Source organism: Hypanus sabinus, unplaced genomic scaffold (genome assembly GCF_030144855.1).
Source record: "Hypanus sabinus isolate sHypSab1 unplaced genomic scaffold, sHypSab1.hap1 scaffold_898, whole genome shotgun sequence".
Taxonomy (NCBI): Eukaryota; Metazoa; Chordata; class Chondrichthyes; order Myliobatiformes; family Dasyatidae; genus Hypanus; species Hypanus sabinus.
The window spans coordinates 46,977-69,473 of NW_026781751.1; the positions used below are offsets into that span (position 1 = coordinate 46,977).

Sequence of the window (22,497 nt, forward strand, 5' to 3'; positions counted from 1 at the left end):
ACATTTATGGATTATATTCATTAATGCACTTAAATTCAGAGTATTTCATTATAATATTACTAAAGATGTCGAAAGATTTTAGCATAATTTTAAAATGATGTTAACATGGCATAAAGGAAATTTCAGCTGCTTGTCCACAAATGCCACGTTCGCGGGGGAATTTCAATCATGGCGAGGCTGTGGTATGGAATTGATGATGGGCGCTGTAAAAGTCCTGATCCTTCGAGCCGGAATCGAACCAGCGACCTAAGGATGACTCCATTTCCTCTACAGTCCTCCGCTCTACCAACTGAGCTATCGAAGGAAAAGCGACACCAAGTTTCTCCACGTTGGCTCCTACCGACAATCATTATGCAGATTTCAGCCCGGCATCTGTCGACCGATGGCAAAAGCCTGCCTGTGGCAACTATGTCGTCCTTCCAGCACTGGGAGCCACAGGCCACGGGATGACGCCGATCACCGCGCTTCTGACAATTCTAGGGACACTACGATTCCAACACAGCTCTTTGATCGCCCTCGCCCGTTCAAATCAAAGGTTACTCAGCTTTCACTTTTCACCCAGTAACCAGGGCAATGTCCTTCTAACCACTCACCTGATTTATGCCTGAATCGTCGCCTGCAGCTCATGCATTACTGAAACACCAGCTGCCAGCCGGCTTTTCCTCCTATCTGCTTTCAACGCAGCAAACCTACGACGTTTTCTCCCGACCCTTTGACAGAGACACGTTCCGCACAACCACATCTTTTGTGCATTCCAAGTTCAGGGATTTGATGCGACGAATCCTCTGAATACAAAATGTCGATGGAGAATGCGAGCATCGATCTCGCTACCTCTCGCATGCTAAGCGAGCGCTCTACCATTTGAGCTAATTCCCCAGCACGTCACGCTAACCTCCTATAATTTGCTCCTTTGGACAAACATCATTGCATGCCTGCCACTGTTCACAGATGCACAATCAGCAGCTCACAGACAGGCACACACACTCACTCACTCATCAGTAGCTGAGCGCGGCGTGAGGTCTCTGCTTCCGTATAAGTAATCGAAAGGTACTTACCCGGGATACCGACAATTACAATGAAGGTGTAACAAATCTCCCTGCCTGGAAACATTGTTGATCCAAGGCTGTTCTGTTTGGAATGTTGTCAATTTCTAAACATCATAAAAGTTGAAAATAGCCAGTAAATGAACTCAAACAGTTATAACAAAGCCCAGAGAGCAAATTTCATTCGCGCCTGCAGGGTAAAACTCTTCACCGATTACACGTTGTTGAGAGTCTACCGCGTCTGGATGTTTCCGTCCTCAATGTAACTGAAGCTCAAAATGTCGTATTTTATGGGAAAATCGGTCACCAATAATGAAAACAACTTGTACAGTGACTGGTGCTAATTACCGCTAATTAGCAAAAGTATCTGTGCTCTAACGAACCGTAATGCCAGTGGGGAAATAATACGCCTTATTTCATTGAACTGAACGCAACACCTGTCATGAAGCCTCAAGAGACGGCCGATGCTGGGATCGCAACACTTGATGCGAGGTTTTCAAACTACTCCGTGTAATTATCTGCGCATCGCTGGTGACGACAGTAGTCTGTAATCCTGTGGGTGAGTCCACCTCATCAGCGCTGATTCCACTCTCACATTGCGAGTGGAGTCTCTGTCTCGTTAATTCCCCGTGATGACGCACCTTTCATGTGATTCACTGTCACTTTGCTTGCGGTGATTTATTCTTTACTGGACATTAACATGAATGATTTCTGGCGCAAACCCTCACAGTTTGCACTGTTAGCGGAGTCAGTCGCAAACACAGAGGTTGGCAAGTATGCAGCGCGAAATGCAAACCAATGACCCCAGCATTACAGACATTGTCAACTGCTGTAGCAGACAGAGAAAACAGAATATATTGTATCAAAACCGGTTTTAATGCAAATAAATAGCAGTAATGATATTAAATATGTTACAGAGTCACGAGATGATTTTCGAAGTTGAACTTGAGAAAGAAATTGATTCGGGGAAAAAGTGCGGATTAAAAGCTAAACAGAGATGAACTGCGTAATGGGGCATAAATACACGGACACAGCAAAGCATCGGCATAATTAAACCGAGCTATTCCTGAAGCACGCTGTTCTCGCGTTTAGATAGAGAAACATGGAGAATCAGGAGGCCGGGGTTCCTTGGCATTTCATGAAATATGATTTACAACGGGCCAATTGCGTCACTTCCGCTACAGCACATCAGGAACGGAGTGACGGTCCAAGGAGAGACGCATTGGAAAGAACGCAGCATTATGAACCAGCATCAAGAACTGAGCTTCCGGGCGTGCACTGGCTTCAGATTAGAGCCGCGCAACTATCTGAGTGCCGGGGAAAGCGGATTGATGGTAAATCAGGAAGGATTTTGGCACTAATTGTCGAACCCTTTTCTATGTGCATGAGAATAAAATGGCTAATTGTGCGCAGCGATCCCCTCCCCGAAGATCTGTATGCCATGGATTTTGTGAAGAGTCGAGATAAAGTGTCCGGACCCGAAAAGGCAACTGTCCTTATTCCTCTCCTGATGCTGCCTACATGATAAGTTCTTTCACCATCGCGCCGGTCGCTCAGTGATTCAGTCACCAGAGTTTCTGAGCTTACTCAAGGCCAAATCAAGAGTCGCCAAATTCAGAGGATAAATCCAAGATGCTTTGTGGAATATTATATGTTGTTTTGCCAAATCACTGCTTAACTCAGTGAGTAGAATTGCTCAAAAATGCGGTAATTATTTCTGGCTACAACAGACTCTGAGAGAAATGGTCAGCGGTCCCATATTGATGCCCCGCCACACCCAGCCTGACGGGAGTACCCTTACCCCGCTGGGGAACATCCCGCAGTGGCATTTGGTCACAGAGTCATCGAGCAGTACGGCACTGAAACAGGCTCTTCTGTTCATCCTGCAGCGCCGAACTGATCCTCTCCCTAGTCCCGTGGACACTGCACCTGGACCATGTCGTCCACAACCCTCCCATTCATGTCGGATAAAATCTCCTCTTCAATGTTGAAATCGTTCACGCATCCGCCATTTCCTTTGGAAGCCCGTTCCACACTTTCGCTGCCTCAACAAGATGTCCCACCGAATATTAACCATATAACTATATAAACATTATAACACGGAAACAGACCATCTCGGCCCTTCTAGTTTGTGCCAGACGCATACTCTAACCTAGTCCCACTGACCTGCAGTCAGACTATAACCTTCCATCCCTTTTCTGTCCATGTACCTATCCAATTTTATCTTAATTGACATTACCGAACCTGCCTCTACCACTTCTACTGGAAGCTCGTTCTACACAGCTACCATTCCCTGATTAATGATATTCCCCCTCGTGTTACCATTAAACGTTTGCCCCCTAACTCTCAACTCATGTCCTCTTGTTTGAATCTCCCCTACCCTAAATGGAAAAAAGCCTATCCACGTCAACTCTGTCTATCCCCCTCATAATTTTAAATATCTCTATCAAGTCCCCCCTCAGCCTTCTGCACTCCAAAGCATAAAGACCTAACTTGTTCAACCTTTCCCTGTAACTTAGTTGCTGAGACCCAGGTAACATTCTAGTATCTTCTCTGGATTCTCTCTATTTCGTTGATATCTTTCCTATAATTCGGTGACCAGAACTGCACACAATACTCCAAATTCGGCCTTACCAGTGCCATGTACAGTTTTAACATTATAACCCAACTCCTATACTCAATACTCTGATTTATAAAGGCCAGCATACCAAAAGATTTCTTCACCACCCTATCCACATGAGATTCCGCCTTTAGTGAACTATGCACCATTATCCCTAGATCACTGTTCTACTGCATTCTTCAATGCCCTACCATTTACCATGCATTTCCTATTTGGATTATTCCTACCAAAATGTAGCACCTCACACTTATCAGCATTAATCTCCATCTGCCATCGTTCAACCCACTCTTCTAACTGGCCTAAATAACTCTGCAAGCGTTGCAAAAAAATACTTACGTAAGAAATCAGGAGGGCTGAAAGAAGACATGAGGTAACGTTGGCATTCAAGGTGATGGATAGTAAAAGCATCCACAGGTATATTAATAGCAAAAGGATAGTTAAGGGATAAAATTGGTCCTCTTGAAGATCAGAGTGGTCGACTATGCATGGAACCAAAAGAAATTGGGGAGATGTTAAATGTTTTTTTTGTGTCTGAATTTACTAAGAAAAATGGCTTGGAATCAATGGAAATAAGGCAAACAAGTATTGAGGTCATGGAACCTATACAGATAGAAGAGGAGGAGGTGCTTGCTACCTTGAGGCGAGTAGATAAATCTCCAGGACCTGACAGGGTATTCCCTCGGACCCTGAAGGAGACTAATGTTGAAATTGCAGGGACCCTAACAGATATATTTAAATGTCATGTTGTTCTGTTGTTTAAAGCATGCTCTAAAAGTAAACTGGGAAATTATAGGCTGGTAAGTTTGATGTCAGTCATGGGTAAATTATTGGAAGGAGTGCTAAGAGATAGGATCGACAATTATTTACATAGACAGGGACGTATTAGAGAGAGTCAACACGGCTTTGTGCATGGTAGGTCTACTTTAACAAATATATTAGAGGTTTTCGAGGCGGTTACAAGGAAAGTGGATGAAGGGAAGGCAGTGGATGTTGTCTTCATGGACCTCAGTAAGGCCTTTGACAAGGTCCCGCATGGGAGGTTAGTTAGGAAGATTCAGCCACGAGATATACATGGTGAGGTAGTAAATTTGAATGGGAATTGAGAATGGGAGAAGTCAGAGAGTGGTAGTAGAGGATTGCTACTCTGAGTGGAGGCCTGTGACTGATGATGTGCCACAGGGATCAGTGCTGGGTCCATTGTTATTTGTCATCTGTATCAATGATCTGGATAATAATTTGGTAAATTGGATCAGCAAATTTGTTGATGATACAAAGTTTGGAGGTGTAGTGCACAGTGAGGAATGTTTTCAAAGCATGCAGAGGGATCTGAACCAGCTGGAAAAATGGTAGATGGAGTTTAATACAGACAAGTGTGAGGTATTGCACTTCGGAAGGTCAAACCAAGGCAGAACATACAAGATAAATGGTAGGGCACTGAGGAGTGCACTAGAACAGAGGGATCTAGGAATACTGATACAAAATTCCCTAAAAGTGGCATCACATGTAGATAGGGTAGTAAAGAGAACTTTTGGTATATTAGCCTTTATAAATCAAAGTACTGAGTATATGAGTTGGGCTGTAATAGTGATGTTGTATATTGCATTAGTGAGGGGGAATTTGGAGTATTGTGTGTAGTTTTGGTCACCGAATTACAGGAATAATATTAATAAGGTCGAAAGAGTGCAGAGAAGGTTTACAAGGATGTTGCCGGGACTTGGGAAACTGAGATACAGAGAAAGGTTGAATAGTTTAGGACTTTATACCCTGCAGCGTAGGGGAATGAGGGGTGATTTGATAAAGGTGTATAAAATTATGATGGATATAGATAGAGTGAATGTAAGCAGGCTTTTTCCACTGAGGCTAGGGGAGAAAAAAACCCAGACGACATGGGTTAAGGATGAAGGGAGAAAAGTTTAAAGGGAATATTGGGGGGGGGGGCCTTCTTCACAACTGGGTCTGACTGGTACTGGCATAACTGGTTCTTCTGGGCACATTCTGTCTCACTCCCAACTATTTAAATTTCAGTGAGTTTTGTTCCTAGTAACATTAAGCAGATATGTTTGGTCCTCCTTTTCATTGTTAACGTGCTTCATTATCTTTCATGTTAAAGTTAGACCTGCAGTGAGAGATTTATTGGAAACAAACCACGACTGAAGACGAGGGAACAGCAACAAGTGAACCAGCCCGGGGACTGAGAGCACCGACTGGAGAGAACCCATCTGACTCGGAGATTCCAGTGATTCAGTCAAGAGAAAGTTGGTGAGTCTCATTTACTCAAACACTGGTCCTTGTAATGCCATTGTAATGTCATTAACAATATATAAAATGCATTGTGTCATGATCAATATTAAAATGTGCTTTTCGTGTCAATAACAGACTTGGAAATGTTGAATGTGCTCCCTATCTCCATTCCTCCTGTAATTCACAACCAGCTCCTTTGTTTTTGTCACAATGATGTAGAAGTTGTTTTCTTGACACCACTGTGTCGGGGTGATGACTTCTTCTCTGTTGGCTGCCTCGTTATTATTTGAGATTAGGCCAGTCAGTGTAGTGTCGTCAGCAAATTTAATTAGCAGACTGGAGCTGTGGGTGGCAACAAAAGTCATGGGTGCACAGAAAGTAAATGCCAGGGCCAAAGAGACAACCCTGTGGGGTATGTGTGCTGAGGGTCAGCGAGACAGAGGAGATGGAGCCCACTCTTATCACCAGGATCCAGCTACACAAGGCAGGGTGAAGGCCGAGGTCTCTGAGCTTCTTGTCGATACCTCACGCCTTTGTATGGCTACTGCTCTGCCCATGACTGCAAGGAACTGCAGAGAACTTTGGAGAGCAGAGAACATCAGAGAAACAAGCCTCCACTCCATGGACTCTTCCTACACTTCCACTCCCTCGGAAAAGCAGGCCATGTACACAAAAACCTCATAACCTGGACATTCTTGCTGCAAGCCCGCTCTCCCATCGGGGAAGAGATACAAAAGCCTTAAAGCGAACCACCCGGCTCAAGGACGGCTTCCTGTCTGTGTTTATAAACCAAATGAATGATAAAATGGACTCGGCCTCACAATGTAACTCGACGTGACCCTGCACCATATGTATATCTGCACTGCGCTTTCTCTGCAGCCGCAATGCTTTGTTACAGTGATTGTTTTATCATTTTCATTTTTCATTTTTAGAATCGTTCTTATTGGTACATAATCTTCTACAGCTATAAAATGAGACAAAACCTATGGATTAATATGTATACAATTAATAAAGCTGAAAAAACTGATCGTAAAATATAAAAATGGAACAAAAAAGGAAAAGAAGAACCCCATCTAATTAGGAAAAAACCCCACTAACTACAACAAAAGGGGAAAAACCATTAGGAATCAACAACCCGGAAGGAACCAATATAGCATAATACAAATTAAATGAAAATATTTGGTAAAAGAACCCCATCTTCTTTCAAAATTGAATCGAGGATCAAAAAGTTCTACGTCCATTTTGTTTTCCAAACTAAGTCATAACATCACTTGAGATAAACATTCAGTTAATGTAGGGGAAGAAATATCATTCCATTTTAAGAAAACAACCTTGTCAGTAGTGTAACAAATGCAATTACATGTTGATCTGAAGATGAAATACTCTGACTATGATGTGGAACTATTCCAAATAGAACAGTCAATCTATTAGGTTGTAAATTAATTTTCAGAGCTTTAGGAATTGCAGAAAATAAAGATTTCCAAAACGATTTTAATGAAAAATATGAACAGAACATATGCGACAAAGTAGCTACTTCAGTTTTAAATCTAAGACAGCATTTGTCTATACTAGGAAATATTCTAGATAGTCTCTCCTTTGTTAAATAATAACGGTGAACGACTTTAAATTGAAATAAACAATGGTTGGCACATACAGAAGAAGAATTTACGTTTTTTTCGAAACTCGAAGCCAAACTTCATTAACAAAGGTCATATTACGTTTTCTCTCCCAATCTTGTTTAATCTTTAGTGATAGGTTCTTTTTGTGTAACAAAAATAAATTATAAAATCTGCTAATGGAAACTTACACGACGAGATTCAATTTCAAAATGGTTTACCACAAATCAGATTCTTGTAAATATGGAATCTTAGGTAAACATTGTTGTAAAAAATATTTCACCTGAACATATTGCAAAAAATGTGTATGAGCCAGAGAAAATTTGTTAATTAACTCTTCAAAGGTCATCAATAGACCATTACAAAATAAATCTGTAAAAGAATGGATCCCTTTATTTTTCCATGGGAGAAAATAGAGTCAGTTGTTGAAGGTTTAAATGAAAAGTTTCGATGAAAAAAACTAGACAACTTAAATTGCTTAAAATTTTAAAAATTTACGGATCTGAACCCAAATCCGTAGGAATTGTTTAATAACCGGGTAAAGATTTAAATTTGGAATTTTAGAGAGCTGTTAAGGTAATGGAGCTCCTAAAATTGAATTTAAATAAAATTGTTTAACAGCTTTTAATTCCAAATCAACCCATAATGATTTTTGGTTCTTATCAAGCCAATACAACCAAAAACATAATTGTCTAATTTTCACCACCCAATAATACAGTCTTAAATTAGGAAGTGCAAGTCCACCATCTTTTTTGGATTTTTCTAAGTGATACTTATTAAATCTTATTGTTCCAAATAAAAGAAGAAATAACAGGACGAACATAACCTATTTAATGTACTATTGAAATATATCGATCGGTGTGGATGGTACGGCAGGCAAGATTTACACTGTAGCTCAGTATGTTATGAGAATAAACAAATTTCCCATTTTAATTACGTGGAAATATTAGACAGACTGAGCTTCTGCTCTGGAACCTCAGAAGGAAACTCAACTGTTGTCATTTCTGTGGAAAGCAAATATATGGAAAAGGATTCAATCTCACATTACGATCTGCGGTAACTGGAATCAGGTGACTGGTGGTGGGTCTCCCATATCAATATCAGAATCAGGTTTAATAGCACCGGCATATGTCATGAAATTCGTTGTCTCTGCGGCAGCAGTAGAACCTAATTCATAAGAACAGGTTTTCACAATTGTGATTTAAAATAAGAATATAAATATTACATTGTTAAATTATATAAATAGGACAAAAATTAAAAAAATTAAGAAATGTAATAAGCTATTTTAATTGTGTGGAACGATTTGACTGACCGGGTTGTTGCTTTGGAAGTAGTGGAGTGAAGCTTAACTGAACTGTACACATTTATGAGAAACTCAGATAAATAGAACAGGCTAAATTCTCACATAAACGGGTCAGACACCCAAAAACATTGGCTGCACTTCAGCAGATAAAAACAGTGGAATGAAACATGCTGAAAATATTGCAGAAAAAAAAATATTCTGTCCACCCACAATGAGAGGACGTGACAGATGCGGATCTCACTGACTTGTCTGAACGGGGAAAGATGACGCTACACGTACACGTAGAGCAGTGTCCAGCAGATGCTACAGATCTGCAGAAAAACGTGAACAGGAGACGGGATCACGTGACGGTGGAGGGTCTCCCACCCCAGACAGTGACCCTAGCTGCCCACCACTCTGTGGAAACAAAAAAAAAACTTGCCGCTCACAGCTGCTTCCAACTTAAATGTGTTGGACATTTCAACTCCCAGGAAAAATATATCGTCTGTCCACTCTATCTATTCCTCTCGTAATCTTATAAACGGCCATCCAATCTCACCCCAGCTTGCTCCGCTGTGGAGAAAACAATACAAGTTTGTCCAGCCTCTCGTTATAGTTCATGCCGTCTAATCCAGGCAGTGTCCTGGTAAACCTCTTCTGCGCCCTGTCCAAAGCCCCGACATCTTTCCGAGAATGGGGGCGACAGAACTGTATGAAACACTCCAGATGTGGTCTAACTAGTTTTATAATCTGTGTTACGAACTGTAACGTTTCAGAAACGAACCAGCAGGAATAGACTTCACACTGGAGTCTGGTTTTGATGTTAAAACCACTCTCCTTATTCGTGTCTACTTATAATATAGTAACTTAATGAAATAAAGGAAAGTTAGCAGTGTTATGTGTAAATATAATTCCCAGACTATCAAGCCTGAGGGAACAAAAAAGTAGGTAAGTTCAGTAACCTAGTAAATGATGGGAGAGAGATATTTGTGATCCAGGGTGAAACGTAGAGAAACGGCCGTTACTTCAAAATAATCGTCGTCGAAGTTCTTATCCGTTGAATCCTTCTACATACGAGTTATCAGCGAAAGTGACCTGTCACAGGAATACCGTTTTCCAGGGGTTACCACACAACATACCCAGGCAAGGGTTAACACAAGATATTTCACAATCCACTCCTATGGATTATACGAAGTGACAGCCACACACGTTCGTTGTGGTTCCTTGTACCGATGATCAACCCACTCTTGTGGGCATAGGAGAGTTCCAAGCCTCAGCTGCAACTAACTGAAGCGATCAGCTTTTCCAGTCCCCCTCTCTCTCTCTCTCTCTCTTTAGACTAGCCGACTGCCTGTCTGCAGATCGCTCTCTCTCTCTCTTTCTTATGGTTCAGTCCACAGTCAGCGCTGTCAGCCTGTGACTGACGTCATAGCCCCGCCTCCTCACGCCGGCGCTCTTAAAGAAACAGTCACAGTAACATCCGCAACACAACTTCCCGACTTTTGAACTCAATGCTTCAACTGATAAAGACAACCATGCCATTTGCCTTCTTAACCACACGGTCAATCTATGCAGTCTCTTTCAGGGAGCGATGAACTTGGAGTCTAAGATCCCTCTGATCATCAACACTGTTCAGGGTTTTGCATTTAACAGTGTACTGTCGCATACATTCGACCTACCGAGCTGCCAAGATGATCATCACTAATCAAATCTCCCTGAGATTTCTCAGGTCCTGTTGAATTTATTGCCAAGTGCACAAGTACGGGAAGGTACAGGGTCAGAGAAACACTGACTTGTGGCAGCATCACAGGCAAGTACATTCAGATAACACTGGGAACACAAGTTATCCGATTCTCTGTCAGTAACAATCTATAAAAAAATTGTTTTATGTCATTATCGATATATAAAATACATTGTGTCATGATCAATATTAAAATGTGCATTTTGTGTCAATAACAGACTTGGAAATGTTGAATTTGTTCCCTGTCTCCATTCCTCCTGTGATCCACAACCAGCTCCTTTGTTTTTGTCACAATGAGGGAGAGGTTGTTTTCTTGACACAACTGTGTCGGGGTGATGACTTCTTCTTTGTAGGCTGCCTCGTTATTATTTGGGATTCGGCCGATCAATGAAGTGTTGTCAACATTGATTAATTAGCAGATTGGAACCAGCCACTGCAGCCCCACAGTGCACTATGTACTGATTGCAAAGCTACGAAATTGCATGTGAATAGCCTCCCCTCCCCCAACTCCACTCTTTCTGCGTCACCAGCAGACTGGGACATCTCACATCTCGCTCCCTCCGCCAGGACATTAAACTGTGAACAACTGTGGCCAGGGACTGATCTCTGGGGTACTCCAAACGCTACCTCCTTCCAGTCTGAAAACGACCCACTCATCCAGCCACACACTACCGGCAGTTTGTCGATCTCCAACGAAAAAGCCTAATCACCTACTCCCGATGTTCAATACCATTGCTGACTCTGAGTTTACCACCGTCAAATGCCGGGAGGGTCATAATAATCAGAAAGTCTCTAGTCACAGCCGTATAAATAAAATGTGATCGCAGTGGGTGTGTGGCGCATGCTCAGAATGCGAAGGAGACAGACAAACTGAGCCAAGTCACAGACCGATGAAGGGGAGGAATGATCCATTTTGATACAGAGAGGGAAGTGGCGAGTTTGATGTTATGCCTGATGTCGGAACTGTGGCCAGTTAGAAGATGAAGTTTTGTTACTCCAATTTGTATTGAGCTGTGACAGTGCTTTTATCAGTAGGCACCATGGAGACTGAAATAATTGCAGTTGAAGTGTTGTCCTTCACCCACTGACGTGCTTTATAAACCTTTAACAGTGTACAAAAGTCAAAGGATTTGTGTATGGGAATCACAAACACAACAGCACGTTTGATCCGCTGTATCTGTCAGTTCACCAGAGCTTGAACGCAAAGTACACTGCAGATGCTGTGGGCAAAGCAACAGGTACAAAATGCTGAAGGAACTCAGCAGGCTGGACAGCGTCCGTGGGAACGAACAGTGAACATTTCGGGCCGAGACCGAAGACCGTGACCTACAACTTCGCACTGGGAAACGGCCGTTCACCTGCTCCGTGTGTGCGAAGAGACTCATTCAGTTAACCCACCTTGTGATGTTCCGGTGAGTTCACAATAAATAGAGGCCACATTTCTGTCCGGAGTGAGCAAAGAGTTTTACTCAATCATCCCAGCTGCTGCAACACCAGCAACTTCACATCAGGGAGGAAGTTCAAATCAGCTCCGTGTTAAATGTTTAGCCATCACGGTGACTGAAGGCAGCTGCAGGGTCATGAGGGACTGTTACTGTCAGATCCTGCAGTTCTTGCGGCTGCTCATCGCACCCAAGACTGAACCCTGGTCACTGAGCATTGGAGGAGTCTGTTCTGCTGATGTTAGCCTTAAACTGGGCTGCTGTTTAATATTGTGGATCTGTGAAACATAAATCAATTCTGTATCAAATCCCATGTCGCAGGTACTTACTGTCACTGCCAAACTCACAATGTACACTAGAGAGTCCACTCGGTCTATCTGCTCCATGCCCAGGTTTCTGTTCCATATCAGTATTTTAAAATTTACATCTCACACTCCCTGTTGCAACTTGTCACCGCTCCGTGGGAGAAGAGATTTCCCTTGAATTTCTTAGAATCAGAGAAATCTACAGCAAATTACAGGCCCTTCGGCCCACAATGTTGTTCCGACCACGTAACCTACTCTAGAAAATTCCTGGAATTACCCTACCACAGAACCCTCTATTTTCCTAAGCTCCATGTACCTGTCTAAGATTATCTTAAAAGACTCTATTGTACCCGTCTATACCACCGTCGCTGGCAGTGCAGTCCACACACCCACCATTATCTGTATAAAATATATATCTCTGACATCTGCCTTGAACTACTTCCAAGCACCTTATCTATGCCCCCCACGTGTTCGCCATCTCAGCCCCGGGGAAAAAAAGCCTCTGACTTTTCACACGATCAATGCCTCTCATCATCTTATAGACCTGCATGAATTTCCTGCATGATTTTCCCCAGGCTAATTAACAGGATGATCTCGCTGAGTATTTGACCTTCCCCAGGGCTCTGGACTAAGGTGGTTAAACTTTTTCCCTGCTCTTTTCAAATTTTGTGTCATTTTCACTAATTTCAAAGGACTGTGCCTCAGACAGCCGGGTTGTTGCAATGCGCCTCTAAAGCCTGACAGCAGACGAGCGAGTGAATCTTCGATGGAGCAGAGTAAGAGGCCAAAGAGTTGCCAGCCTAAGTCAGGGCTTTGGGGCCCTGGAAAGAGATGGGTTCTGGAGGTTACGAACAGGAGGAGGAAGAGGAACCAGACCAGCGGGATGTGGCTATGAAGGAAACATGAGAAACTTTTGGAAACTGGTTAATCGAAAAACAAAATGGTTAATCTCTACAAAACATTGCAGGTAATCAGCAGATCAGGCAGCAAATGTGGAGAGGAATAAATGGGCAGCATTTAAGCCGATCCCCTTGAGCATGTCTAGACTGTGTACTCCTCTGCTTAGTTGCTGCCTGAACTGCAGAGCCTCTTCAGCATTTTGTGTGTGTGCATGTTTGTATTTCCAGCAAATGCAGAATCTCTTTTGTTTCAGATCTGTTTCAGAACACGAAATGCTTGTTGATATTGAGTGTATCGTTTATGGGAGCCGCTTTCTGCGTTAAGAAAGCTGCTGAGTTTTCTACACAGAAAAAAAACTGAGATATGGACGTGGAACCGGTCCCTGCAGAATCTTTTAATGGCACCATACTTACCCATAAATCACCGCGTTTAAAATTTCCCTGTCGTTTGCAGCACCGATCAAATGCGCAGGCGTCAGGATCGCAGCCGTCTCCGATAAATACGCATGCGCGCAGTATACAAAATGTCGGGAGGATCGGAAAGGTAAGGGTTTTTCTGACTCTAATTGGGTGACAATTGCTGTGAGAACCGGAGGCTGTCGCCCGCAAACTCAGCACAGGCCAGATTTTTTCTTCTCTCTCAGCCCCACGATCCGTACACGGGCCCCGGGGAGCTTCCGGCTAATCAGGGAACGGGACCAGATAGATCTCACAGACGGAGCTGAGCTCCAGGTATCTGAATGCAAGGATTAGGAACTCGGAAAAAGAGAACAAAATCTTTCTATCAGCTGTTGAGAAAATCAATTTTGTTCTATCTCCAACCGCAGCAAGTGAAAATCTGCAGAAGCTGGACTCTTTTAATGCTGGAACAGCATTAGTACTCTTTTCCATAGATTCAGCCCGGCCTGCTGAGTTCCTCCAGCATTTTGTGTGTGTTGCTTGTTCTACCTCCTCTTGTTCTGGACTTTTCTACACCTGAGGACATGTTTTGACCCGTTCTGTCTTGGTACATAATGATATCAAACACCTTTGTCCTGGGCAACAAGTAGCCTTCAAATCACAAATGTGCCAGACTCTAGTGAGTCAAACTGCTGCCCTTCCCTTCATATTCATTGGCATTGCCATAACCGAGTTCATCACCGTCCATCACTTGAGGGAGGGTTCAGTGGAAATATTTATGTAAAATACAGGAACTGGTTGTACCTGTTTGCATTTTGGTGATGCAAAATTTGCTGGAGAATTTGCAAGTGGGAAGAAGGGGAGTGATATTTGGAAGTCTGACTTTTTAAAGCATCATTTAGTAAGAAAATTGCACACAGTGACATACAAAAGTCTGGGCACCCCTGCTCAAAATTCCTGTTCCTGAGAACAGCTAAGCGAGTAAAACAATGACCTGATTTCCAAAAGGCATAAAGTTAAAGATGACACATTGTTTAATATTTTAAGCAAGATTACTCTTTTGCATCCATCATTTACAGTTTCAAAATAATAAAAAAGGAAAAGGGCCTGAGTTTGGACACCCTCCATAGTCAGTGTTTAATAACAACCCGGTTGGCAAGTATCACAGCTTCTAAATACTTTCTGTCGCCAGCCAAGAGTCTTTCAATTCTTGTTTGGGGATTTTTGTCCATTCTTCCTTGCAAAAGGCTTCTAGTTCTGTGAGATTCTTGGGCCGTCTTGCATGCACTGCTCTTTTGAGGTCTATCCACAGATTTTCGATGATGCTTAGGTCAGGGGCCTGTGAGGGCCATGGCAAAACCTTCAGCTTGTGCCTCCTGAGGTAGTCCATTGTGGATCTTGAGGTGTGTTTAGGATCATTATCCTGTTGTCGAAGCCATTCTCTTTTCATCTTCAGCTTTTTTACAGACGGTGTGATGTTTGCTTCCAGAATTTGCTGGTATTTAATTGGATTCAATTTCCATATACCAGTGAAATATTCCCATGCAGCTGGCTGTAACACAAGCCCAAAGCATGATCAATCCACCCCCTTGCTTAACAGTTGAAGAGGTGTTCTGTTCATGAAATGCTGCACCCTTTTTTTCTCCAAACATACCATTGCTCATCGTGGCCAATAAGTTCTTTTGTAACATCATCAGTCCACAGGATTTGTTTCCAAAATGCATAAGGCTTGTTCCTTTGCAAACTTCTGATGCTGAGTTTTGTGGTGAGGATGCAGGAAATTTTTCTTTGGATGACTCTTCCATGAAGGTCATATTTGTGCAGGTATCGCTGCACAGTAGAACAGTGCACCACCACTTCAGAGTCTGCTAAATATTCCTGAAGGTCTTTTGCAGTCAAATGGATGTTTTGATTTTCCTTTCTAGCAATCCTACGAGCAGTTTTCTCGGAAGGACTTCTTGGTCTTCTAGACCTCAAAATGACCTCCACCATTCCTGTTACCTGACATTTCTTAAGTACATTACGAACTAAGGAAATGGCTAACTGAAAACTCTTTGCTGTCTTCTCTTGCTTTGTGGGCATTATGTATTTTAATTTTCAGAGTGCTAGGCAGGGACTTAGCGGAGCCCATGGCTGCTGATTGTTGGGCCAAGGTTTGTGGAGTCGGTATTTATAAGGCTTTGAAATTTGTAACACCTGGCTTTTCCACAATAACGGGTGGGACACTTTAGAAACTGTTGTAGGAGGAATTATCTGGCAGAGCTAAGTCAAAGATGTGATAGGGATTCGATAGTTAGGGGAACATAACTAGAAGAGGATTAACGTCCTAGTAGTAAGGCTTGCAAGTGCTAGTGGGAGAGTCAAACTAAAGTTGCAGGCAGGGAGGGAGCCAGAATGACAGAACAAATAATGGAGGGGGTTAATTGAATTGAATTGGCTTTATTACTTATATCCTTCATATACATGAGGAGAAGAAACATTTACATTACGTCTCTGACTAAATGTGCAATGTGCAATTTATAGTCATAATAAATAGTGTGTACAACAGGCAGTCAACATAACATAGAGATACAGGATGAATCAGGATGAATTAGTCAGTCTGATGGCTTAGTGGAAGAAGCTGTCCCAGAGCTTGCTGGTCCTGGCTTTGGGATGTCTGCACCACTCTCTGCAGAGTCCTGCGAATGAGGGAAGTACAGTCCCCGTACCAGGCAGTGACACAGCCAGTTACAATACTCTCAATTGTAACCCTGTAGAAAGTTCTTAGGATTTAGGTCCCTATTTCAAACTTTTCAGTGCTCTGAAGTGAAAGAGCACTGTTGTGTATTTGTCACCAGACAACCAGTGTGTATGGAACATATATTATTATATTGTAGCCATTACAGGAACTTGGCTCCAGCCAACAGTCTGAGGAATTTAGAGCGACAAATTTTTCTCTAGTGATCGCAGACTATGCCAAGAAACAAAGCTTGATATATTAAGTGATTTTAATTTTCCATATATTGACTGAGACTCCTATACCGTAAAAGGGTTAGTTGGGGGTAGAGTTTGTCAAATGTGCCCATAATCGGAATGTAGAATTCCCAATGTAGAAATGTGCAATAGGCTGTTAGGAAATGATCTAGGGCTGGTGACACAGAATATTGCTCATAATGCCATGAGATTCCAAGTAATTATGGAAAAAGAGAGGTCTGGACCACAGGTTGAGATTCTAAATTGGAGAGAGGTCAATTTTGTTGGCGACAGAAAGGATCTGACAAGTGTGGATTGGGACAGGCTGTTTTCTGGCAAATGTGTACTTGGTGAGTGGGAGTTCTTCAGAAGTGAAATTTTGCAGGTGTAGAGTTTGTATGTGCCTGCAAAACTAAAAGTTGAAAGGTAACTGGTGCAGGGAACCTTGGTTTTCAAGAGATATTGAGGCCCCAGATATTTTGTTCCTCTAAATACCTCAGACTGTTGGGTGCTACCAAGACTCATTAATGACTGCAATATCATAATTCCACACCGTGAGCTCATCCGACAGTTTTTTCAGTTGTCTTCTCTTGGTTTTTAAAAGCTTCCCAATAGTTTCTGCTCTTTTGTTTGCCATCTCTTTGGCTTTTATGTTGGCTTTGGCTTCTCATTTCAGCCAAGGTTCTGTCCTCCTGCCTTTCCAATGCTTCCACTTCTTTGGGATGTGTCTATCACTCAGCTCCCGAGTTGCTCCCAGAAACTCCAGCCATTGCTGCTCCATCATCACTCCTACCAGATTCCCCTTCCAGTCAGGTTTGGCCAGCTTCTCTGTCATAGAAACATGGAGAAGGTCAGAACAGAAACATGCCCACTCTGGACGATCAGAATGGTAATCTATACGGGAGACAAAATAGATGGGGGAGGTTTTAAATAGCAGTTTTGCATCCGTATTGACTCAGGAGATGGACACAGAGTCGATAGAGGTGAGGCAAAGCAGCATCAACTTCAGAGACCATGGACAGATTACAGAGGTGGAGGTTTTTGCTGTCTCAGGCAAATTAGTGTGGATAAATTCCCAGGGCTTGAAATGTAGATCCCTCGCACCCTGTGGAAGACAAGTGCAGAAATTGTCGGGGTCCAAGCACAGATATTTAAATCATCGTTAGTGACAGGTGAGGTACTGGAGGAGTGGAGGACAGACAATGTTGTTCCACTGTTCAAGAAAAGCTCTAAAATTAAGCTAGGAAGTGATATGTTGGTGAATTTCACAGCAGTAGTGAGAAAGTCATTGGGACATATGTGCAGGAACCGGATATATAAGTATTTGGATAGATGTGGACTGATTAAGGATAGACAGCATGGCTTTATGCATGGTAGGTCATGTCTAACCAGTCTCATGGAGCTACTTGAGGAAGTTATCAGGAAAGTGGACGAAGACAAGGCAGTGGATGTTGTTTACATCGACGAGGAAGGCACTTGACAAAGTCTCATTGGGAGGCTGGTCAAGAAGGTTCAGTCATTCAACATTCAAGATGAGACAGTAAAGTGGATGAGACACGGTGTTTGTGAGAAGCCACAGTGTGGTAGCAGATGATTGCCTCTCTGACCGGAGGCCTGTGTCTAGTGGTTGCCACAGGGATCAGTGCTGGATCTGTTGTTGTTTGTCATCTATATCAGTAATCTGGATGATAGTGTGGTTAACTGGATCAGCAAATTTGTGGATGACAACAAGACCGGTGGTGTAGTGGACAGTGAGGAAGACTATCATGGCTTGCGGTGTGATCTGGACCAGCTGGGAAAATGGTTTGAGAAATGGAAAATGGAATTTAATGCAGACAAGTATGAGGTGTTGCACTTTGGTATGACCTACCAAGGGAGGTCTTTCAGAGTGACTGGTTGGGCATGGATGAGTGTTGGAAAAGAAAGCGACCTGGGAATACAAGTCCTTAATTCACTGAAAGTGATGTCACAGTTAGATTGTGATGGAAAGCAAGATTTCAGCCCAATGGGCTTCAGGAACGAAAGTACTGACAACAATAACTGGATGTTATGTTGACTTGCAGCAGACATTGGTGAGCCCAAATTTGGAGTATTTTGTGCAGTTTCGGTCACCAAGCTGCAGGAAAAATGTAAAAGAGTTGAAAGAGTTCAGAGAAAATTCACAAAGATGTTGCCAGGTCTAGAGGACTTGGGTTATAAGTAGAGATTGAACAGGTCAGGACTTTATTCCTTGGAAAATTAGAGATTTAGCAGAGACTTGATTGTGATGGAGGTAACTGCAAGCTGGATTTCTCCACTGAGATGGTGTGTGACTGCAAGCAGAAGCCATGGGTTAAGGGTGAAAGGTGAAACATTAAGGGGAACATGAGGGGAAACTTCATCACACAGACAGTCATCTGGGAGTGGAATGAGCAGCCATTACGAGTGGTGCATGCAAGCTCAATTTCAATATTTAAGAGGTTTGTGTAGGTGCCTGGATGGTAGGGGTATGGGAGTGGGCAGATTAAATAGTTCAGCACAAACCAGATGGCTGAAAGAGCTTGTTTCAGTGTTGTACTGTGACCAAAACCTGAAATAATACAAAAATTCACTCCAAATCCTTTTTAACAGCTGTACGGACCAACCATTCATCTCAGCAGGAATTTTTTATATGTCGTTAAAACTGTGGCACTTTAAGTTAATAATACATAAAAGAAAATCCCAGCTGCATGTCAAGAAACACTATTTGTGTGAGACTGTTTCAGTTACTGTGGGGCCAGGCACCCATGCAGCTCAGCAGGAGCAGGGAATAATACCAATGGAGAGAGTCAAAGTGAGCTAATGCTCAAATTGGAGATGGCAGAAATGCCCCATTCTGATAGAGACAGGAAGAGTATCAGGGAATTGATGGTCATTCCAGATACCAGCACTCTGCCCAGTCAGGAGATGATTTCTCTGTCCAACTTGGGTTCAATCTCACTGTAACAGTGTGATACCAGATCAAACCTTGGCAACTCATGTAATCTCATCTGAAATGTTGTCCTAAACCCATTGATGGATTTTGTAAATCTTTCCACAGGTTAAAAACGAGAAGGAATTTGTCTACAGAAAGCTCAGTCATGGCATATCAGTTTTGCTGTCTCTGTCCGGATATTTAAGAAGCAGAGCAAGGGATTCAATCGAATATCCTTCCTGCTCAGACAGTGGGAATGGATTCACTTGGTCATCTCAACTGAAGGTACATCAGCGAGTTCACACTGGGCAAGGACATTCATCTATTCTGTGTGTGAGAAAGGATTCAGTCGGTCTGCCCACCTGTGGACACACCAATCAATTAACACCGGGCAGAGGCTAGTCATCTGCTGAAGTTCTGGGAAAGGATTCACTCCATCATCTGACCTCATAGCACACCAGCGAGTTCACACCAGAGAGAGGCAGTTCACCTGCTCGGACTGGGAAGGGGTTCACTTGGTCGTCTGAACTACTGAGACACCAACGAGTTCACACTGGGGAGAAGCCGTTCACCTGCTCCGTCTGTGGGATGAGATTCACTGATTCATACACACTACAAAGTCACCAGCGAGTTCACACTGGGGAGAGGCCGTTCACCTGCTCCGTCTGTGGGATGAGATTCACTGATTCATACATACTACAAAGTCACCAGTGAGTTCACACTGGGGAGAGGCCGTTCACCTGCTCAGACTGTGGGAAGGGATTCACACAGTCATCCAACCTGCAGAGTCACCAGCGAGTTCACACTGGGGAAAAGCCTTTCACCTGCTCAGTCTGTGGGAAGAGATTCACTCGGTCATCTGACCTAATGGCTCACCAGCGAGTACACACCGGAGAGCGGCCGTTCACCTGCTCGGACTGTGGGAAGGGATTCTCTTTATCTTCTCGCTTACTGACACATCAGCGAGTTCACACTGGGGTGAAGCCGTTCATCTGCTCAGTCTGTGAGAAGAGATTCACTCACTCTTCCACGCTACAGAGACACAAGCTTGTTCACACTGGGGAGAAGCCGTTCACCTGCTCAGTCTGTGGGAAGGGATTCACTCAGTCATCCAGTCTGCAGAATCATCAGCGAGTTCACACTGGGGAGAAGCCGTTCACCTGCTCAGAATGTGGGAAGGGATTCACTGAGTCATCACACCTACAGAGACACCAGCGAGTTCACACTGGGGAGAAGCCATTCACCTGCTCAGTCTGTGAGAAGAAGTTCACTAACTCTTCCACCCTACAGAGTCATCAGCGAGTTCACACTGGGGAGAAGCCATTCACATGCTCAGTCTGTGAGAAGGGATTCACTCATTCTTCCACCCTACGGAGACACCATCGAGTTCACACTAGGGAGAAGCCATTTACCTGCTCAGTCTGTGGGATGAGATTCACTGATTCATCCTACCTGCAGAGTCACCAGCGAGTTCACACTGGGGAGAAGCCATTCACCTGCTCAGTCTGTGGGAAAGGATTCACTCTGTTATCCAACCTGCAGTGTCATCAGCGAGTTCACACTGGGGAGAAGCCATTCACCTGCTCAGACTGTGGGAAGGGATTCACTGTTTCAGCTAGCCTAATGGCACACCAGCGAGTTCACACCGGGCAGCGGCCGTTCACCTGCTCAGACTGTGGGAAGGGATTCACTTTGTCATCTAAACTACTGAAACACCAGCGAGTTCACACTGGGGAGAAGCCGTTCACCTGCTCAGTCTGTGAGAAGAGATTCAGTGACTCTTCCGCCCTACAGAGACACCAGCGAGTTCACACTGGGGAGAAGCCATTCACCTGCACAATCTGTGGGAAGGCATTCACTCAGTCATCCCACCTACAGAGTCATCAGCGAGTTCACACTGGGGAGAAGCCATTCACCTGCTGAGAATGTGGGAAAGGATTCGCTCAGTCATCCCAACTACTGGCACACCAGTAAGCTCACAATGGGGAGTGGCCGTTGTTATGATTCCCCAGGTTTCGTTTACTGTGGACTGTCATTTTGAGAGAAAGAGAGAGAGATAAAGAAGGTGAATCAGTCTGACTTGCAGCTTGTTTACATCGCTCGCAGCTTGTTTAATTTTAACCAAGGACACGGACACTCAGAGTGAGACGGAGATGAAGGATGAAAAATGGAAGGTTCAAAACAAGGGAAATAGTGGCCAAAGCTCATGGTTTAGAATGTCCCTACGCCCACAAGTGTGGGTTAATTATCATTTCAGCATACATCGAATGTGTGGTTGTCACCTCTTTTGATCCATGGGAGTGGATCGGATTTGGGGTATCCTGTGAAGACCACTTATGTGTTAACCCTTGCCTAGTTGTGGTGTGGTAATTCACTCGAAGACAATACCACTTTTGACATGTCACTTTCGGTGGTAATTCGTATGTGGATTTGGAACACGACCGATAAAATCTACAGTGACTGTTCTCTCATTTTACCACCATGGAACCTGTGGAATTTGACATAATTGCCTTCTCTTAACATTTACCCAGGATTACAAATATCTCCCTCTCATCACCTATTCTGTGGTTGAATTGAACTTTCGTACTTTACCATCTCAAGACCAAGCCTTGTTTCCCCTGAGCTCAATAGTTTTGGAGTTACATTTACACACATATATATACATAACAATGTTCACTTTTGTTTATCTTGCTTAAGTTACTATATTAAAAGTAGATTCTAATAACGATAGTTTTAACATCAAAAACAGACTCCACGTATATCTATTGCTGCTAGTTCGTTTCTAAAGCGTAACGATTCATAACAAAATTGGGGCCTGCGTCCAGGATATGAACAGGTTTGGGGCGTATTGATTAATTATCGATTTCATTGGGGAAATCCCTTTTGATTTATTTGTGTGTGGAAAATCAGCAGCAGATGCTGATAGGTTTGTGGAAGCGCCAACCTCTGAGGCATTAGAGGACGCCAGAAAGGTTGAGTTGTTGAGTATTGCTCGGAGGTTAAAACTTGCTATGTTGAAATTAAC

At 43.3% G+C, this 22,497-nt stretch overlaps 1 protein-coding gene and 2 non-coding genes across 3 annotated transcripts; 1 reads left to right on the forward strand and 2 right to left on the reverse strand.

The window, feature by feature from the left end:
- Positions 1-218: 218 nt before the first annotated feature.
- Positions 219-304, reverse strand: trnay-gua (transfer RNA tyrosine (anticodon GUA)). The gene is given in 2 exon segments: positions 219-254; positions 268-304. It is a non-coding gene; the product is annotated as a tRNA-Tyr (tRNA).
- A 499-nt stretch (positions 305-803) lies between these two features.
- Positions 804-876, reverse strand: trnaa-agc (transfer RNA alanine (anticodon AGC)). Its single transcript has one exon. It is a non-coding gene; the product is annotated as a tRNA-Ala (tRNA).
- A 12,797-nt stretch (positions 877-13,673) lies between these two features.
- Positions 13,674-22,218, forward strand: LOC132390441 (oocyte zinc finger protein XlCOF6-like). Its single transcript, XM_059963052.1, has 2 exons — positions 13,674-13,733; positions 19,599-22,218. Exon 2 carries the CDS (start codon positions 20,340-20,342, stop codon positions 21,393-21,395), a length of 1,056 nt encoding a protein of 351 aa, XP_059819035.1. The 5' UTR covers positions 13,674-13,733; positions 19,599-20,339; the 3' UTR covers positions 21,396-22,218.
- The last annotated feature ends 279 nt before the right edge of the window (positions 22,219-22,497 follow it).

Bases quoted from the DNA above. Each gene is read 5' to 3' on its own strand.
- LOC132390441 (XM_059963052.1), top strand. From the start codon at position 20,340: ATGGCTCACCAGCGAGTACACACCGGAGAGCGGCCGTTCACCTGCTCG.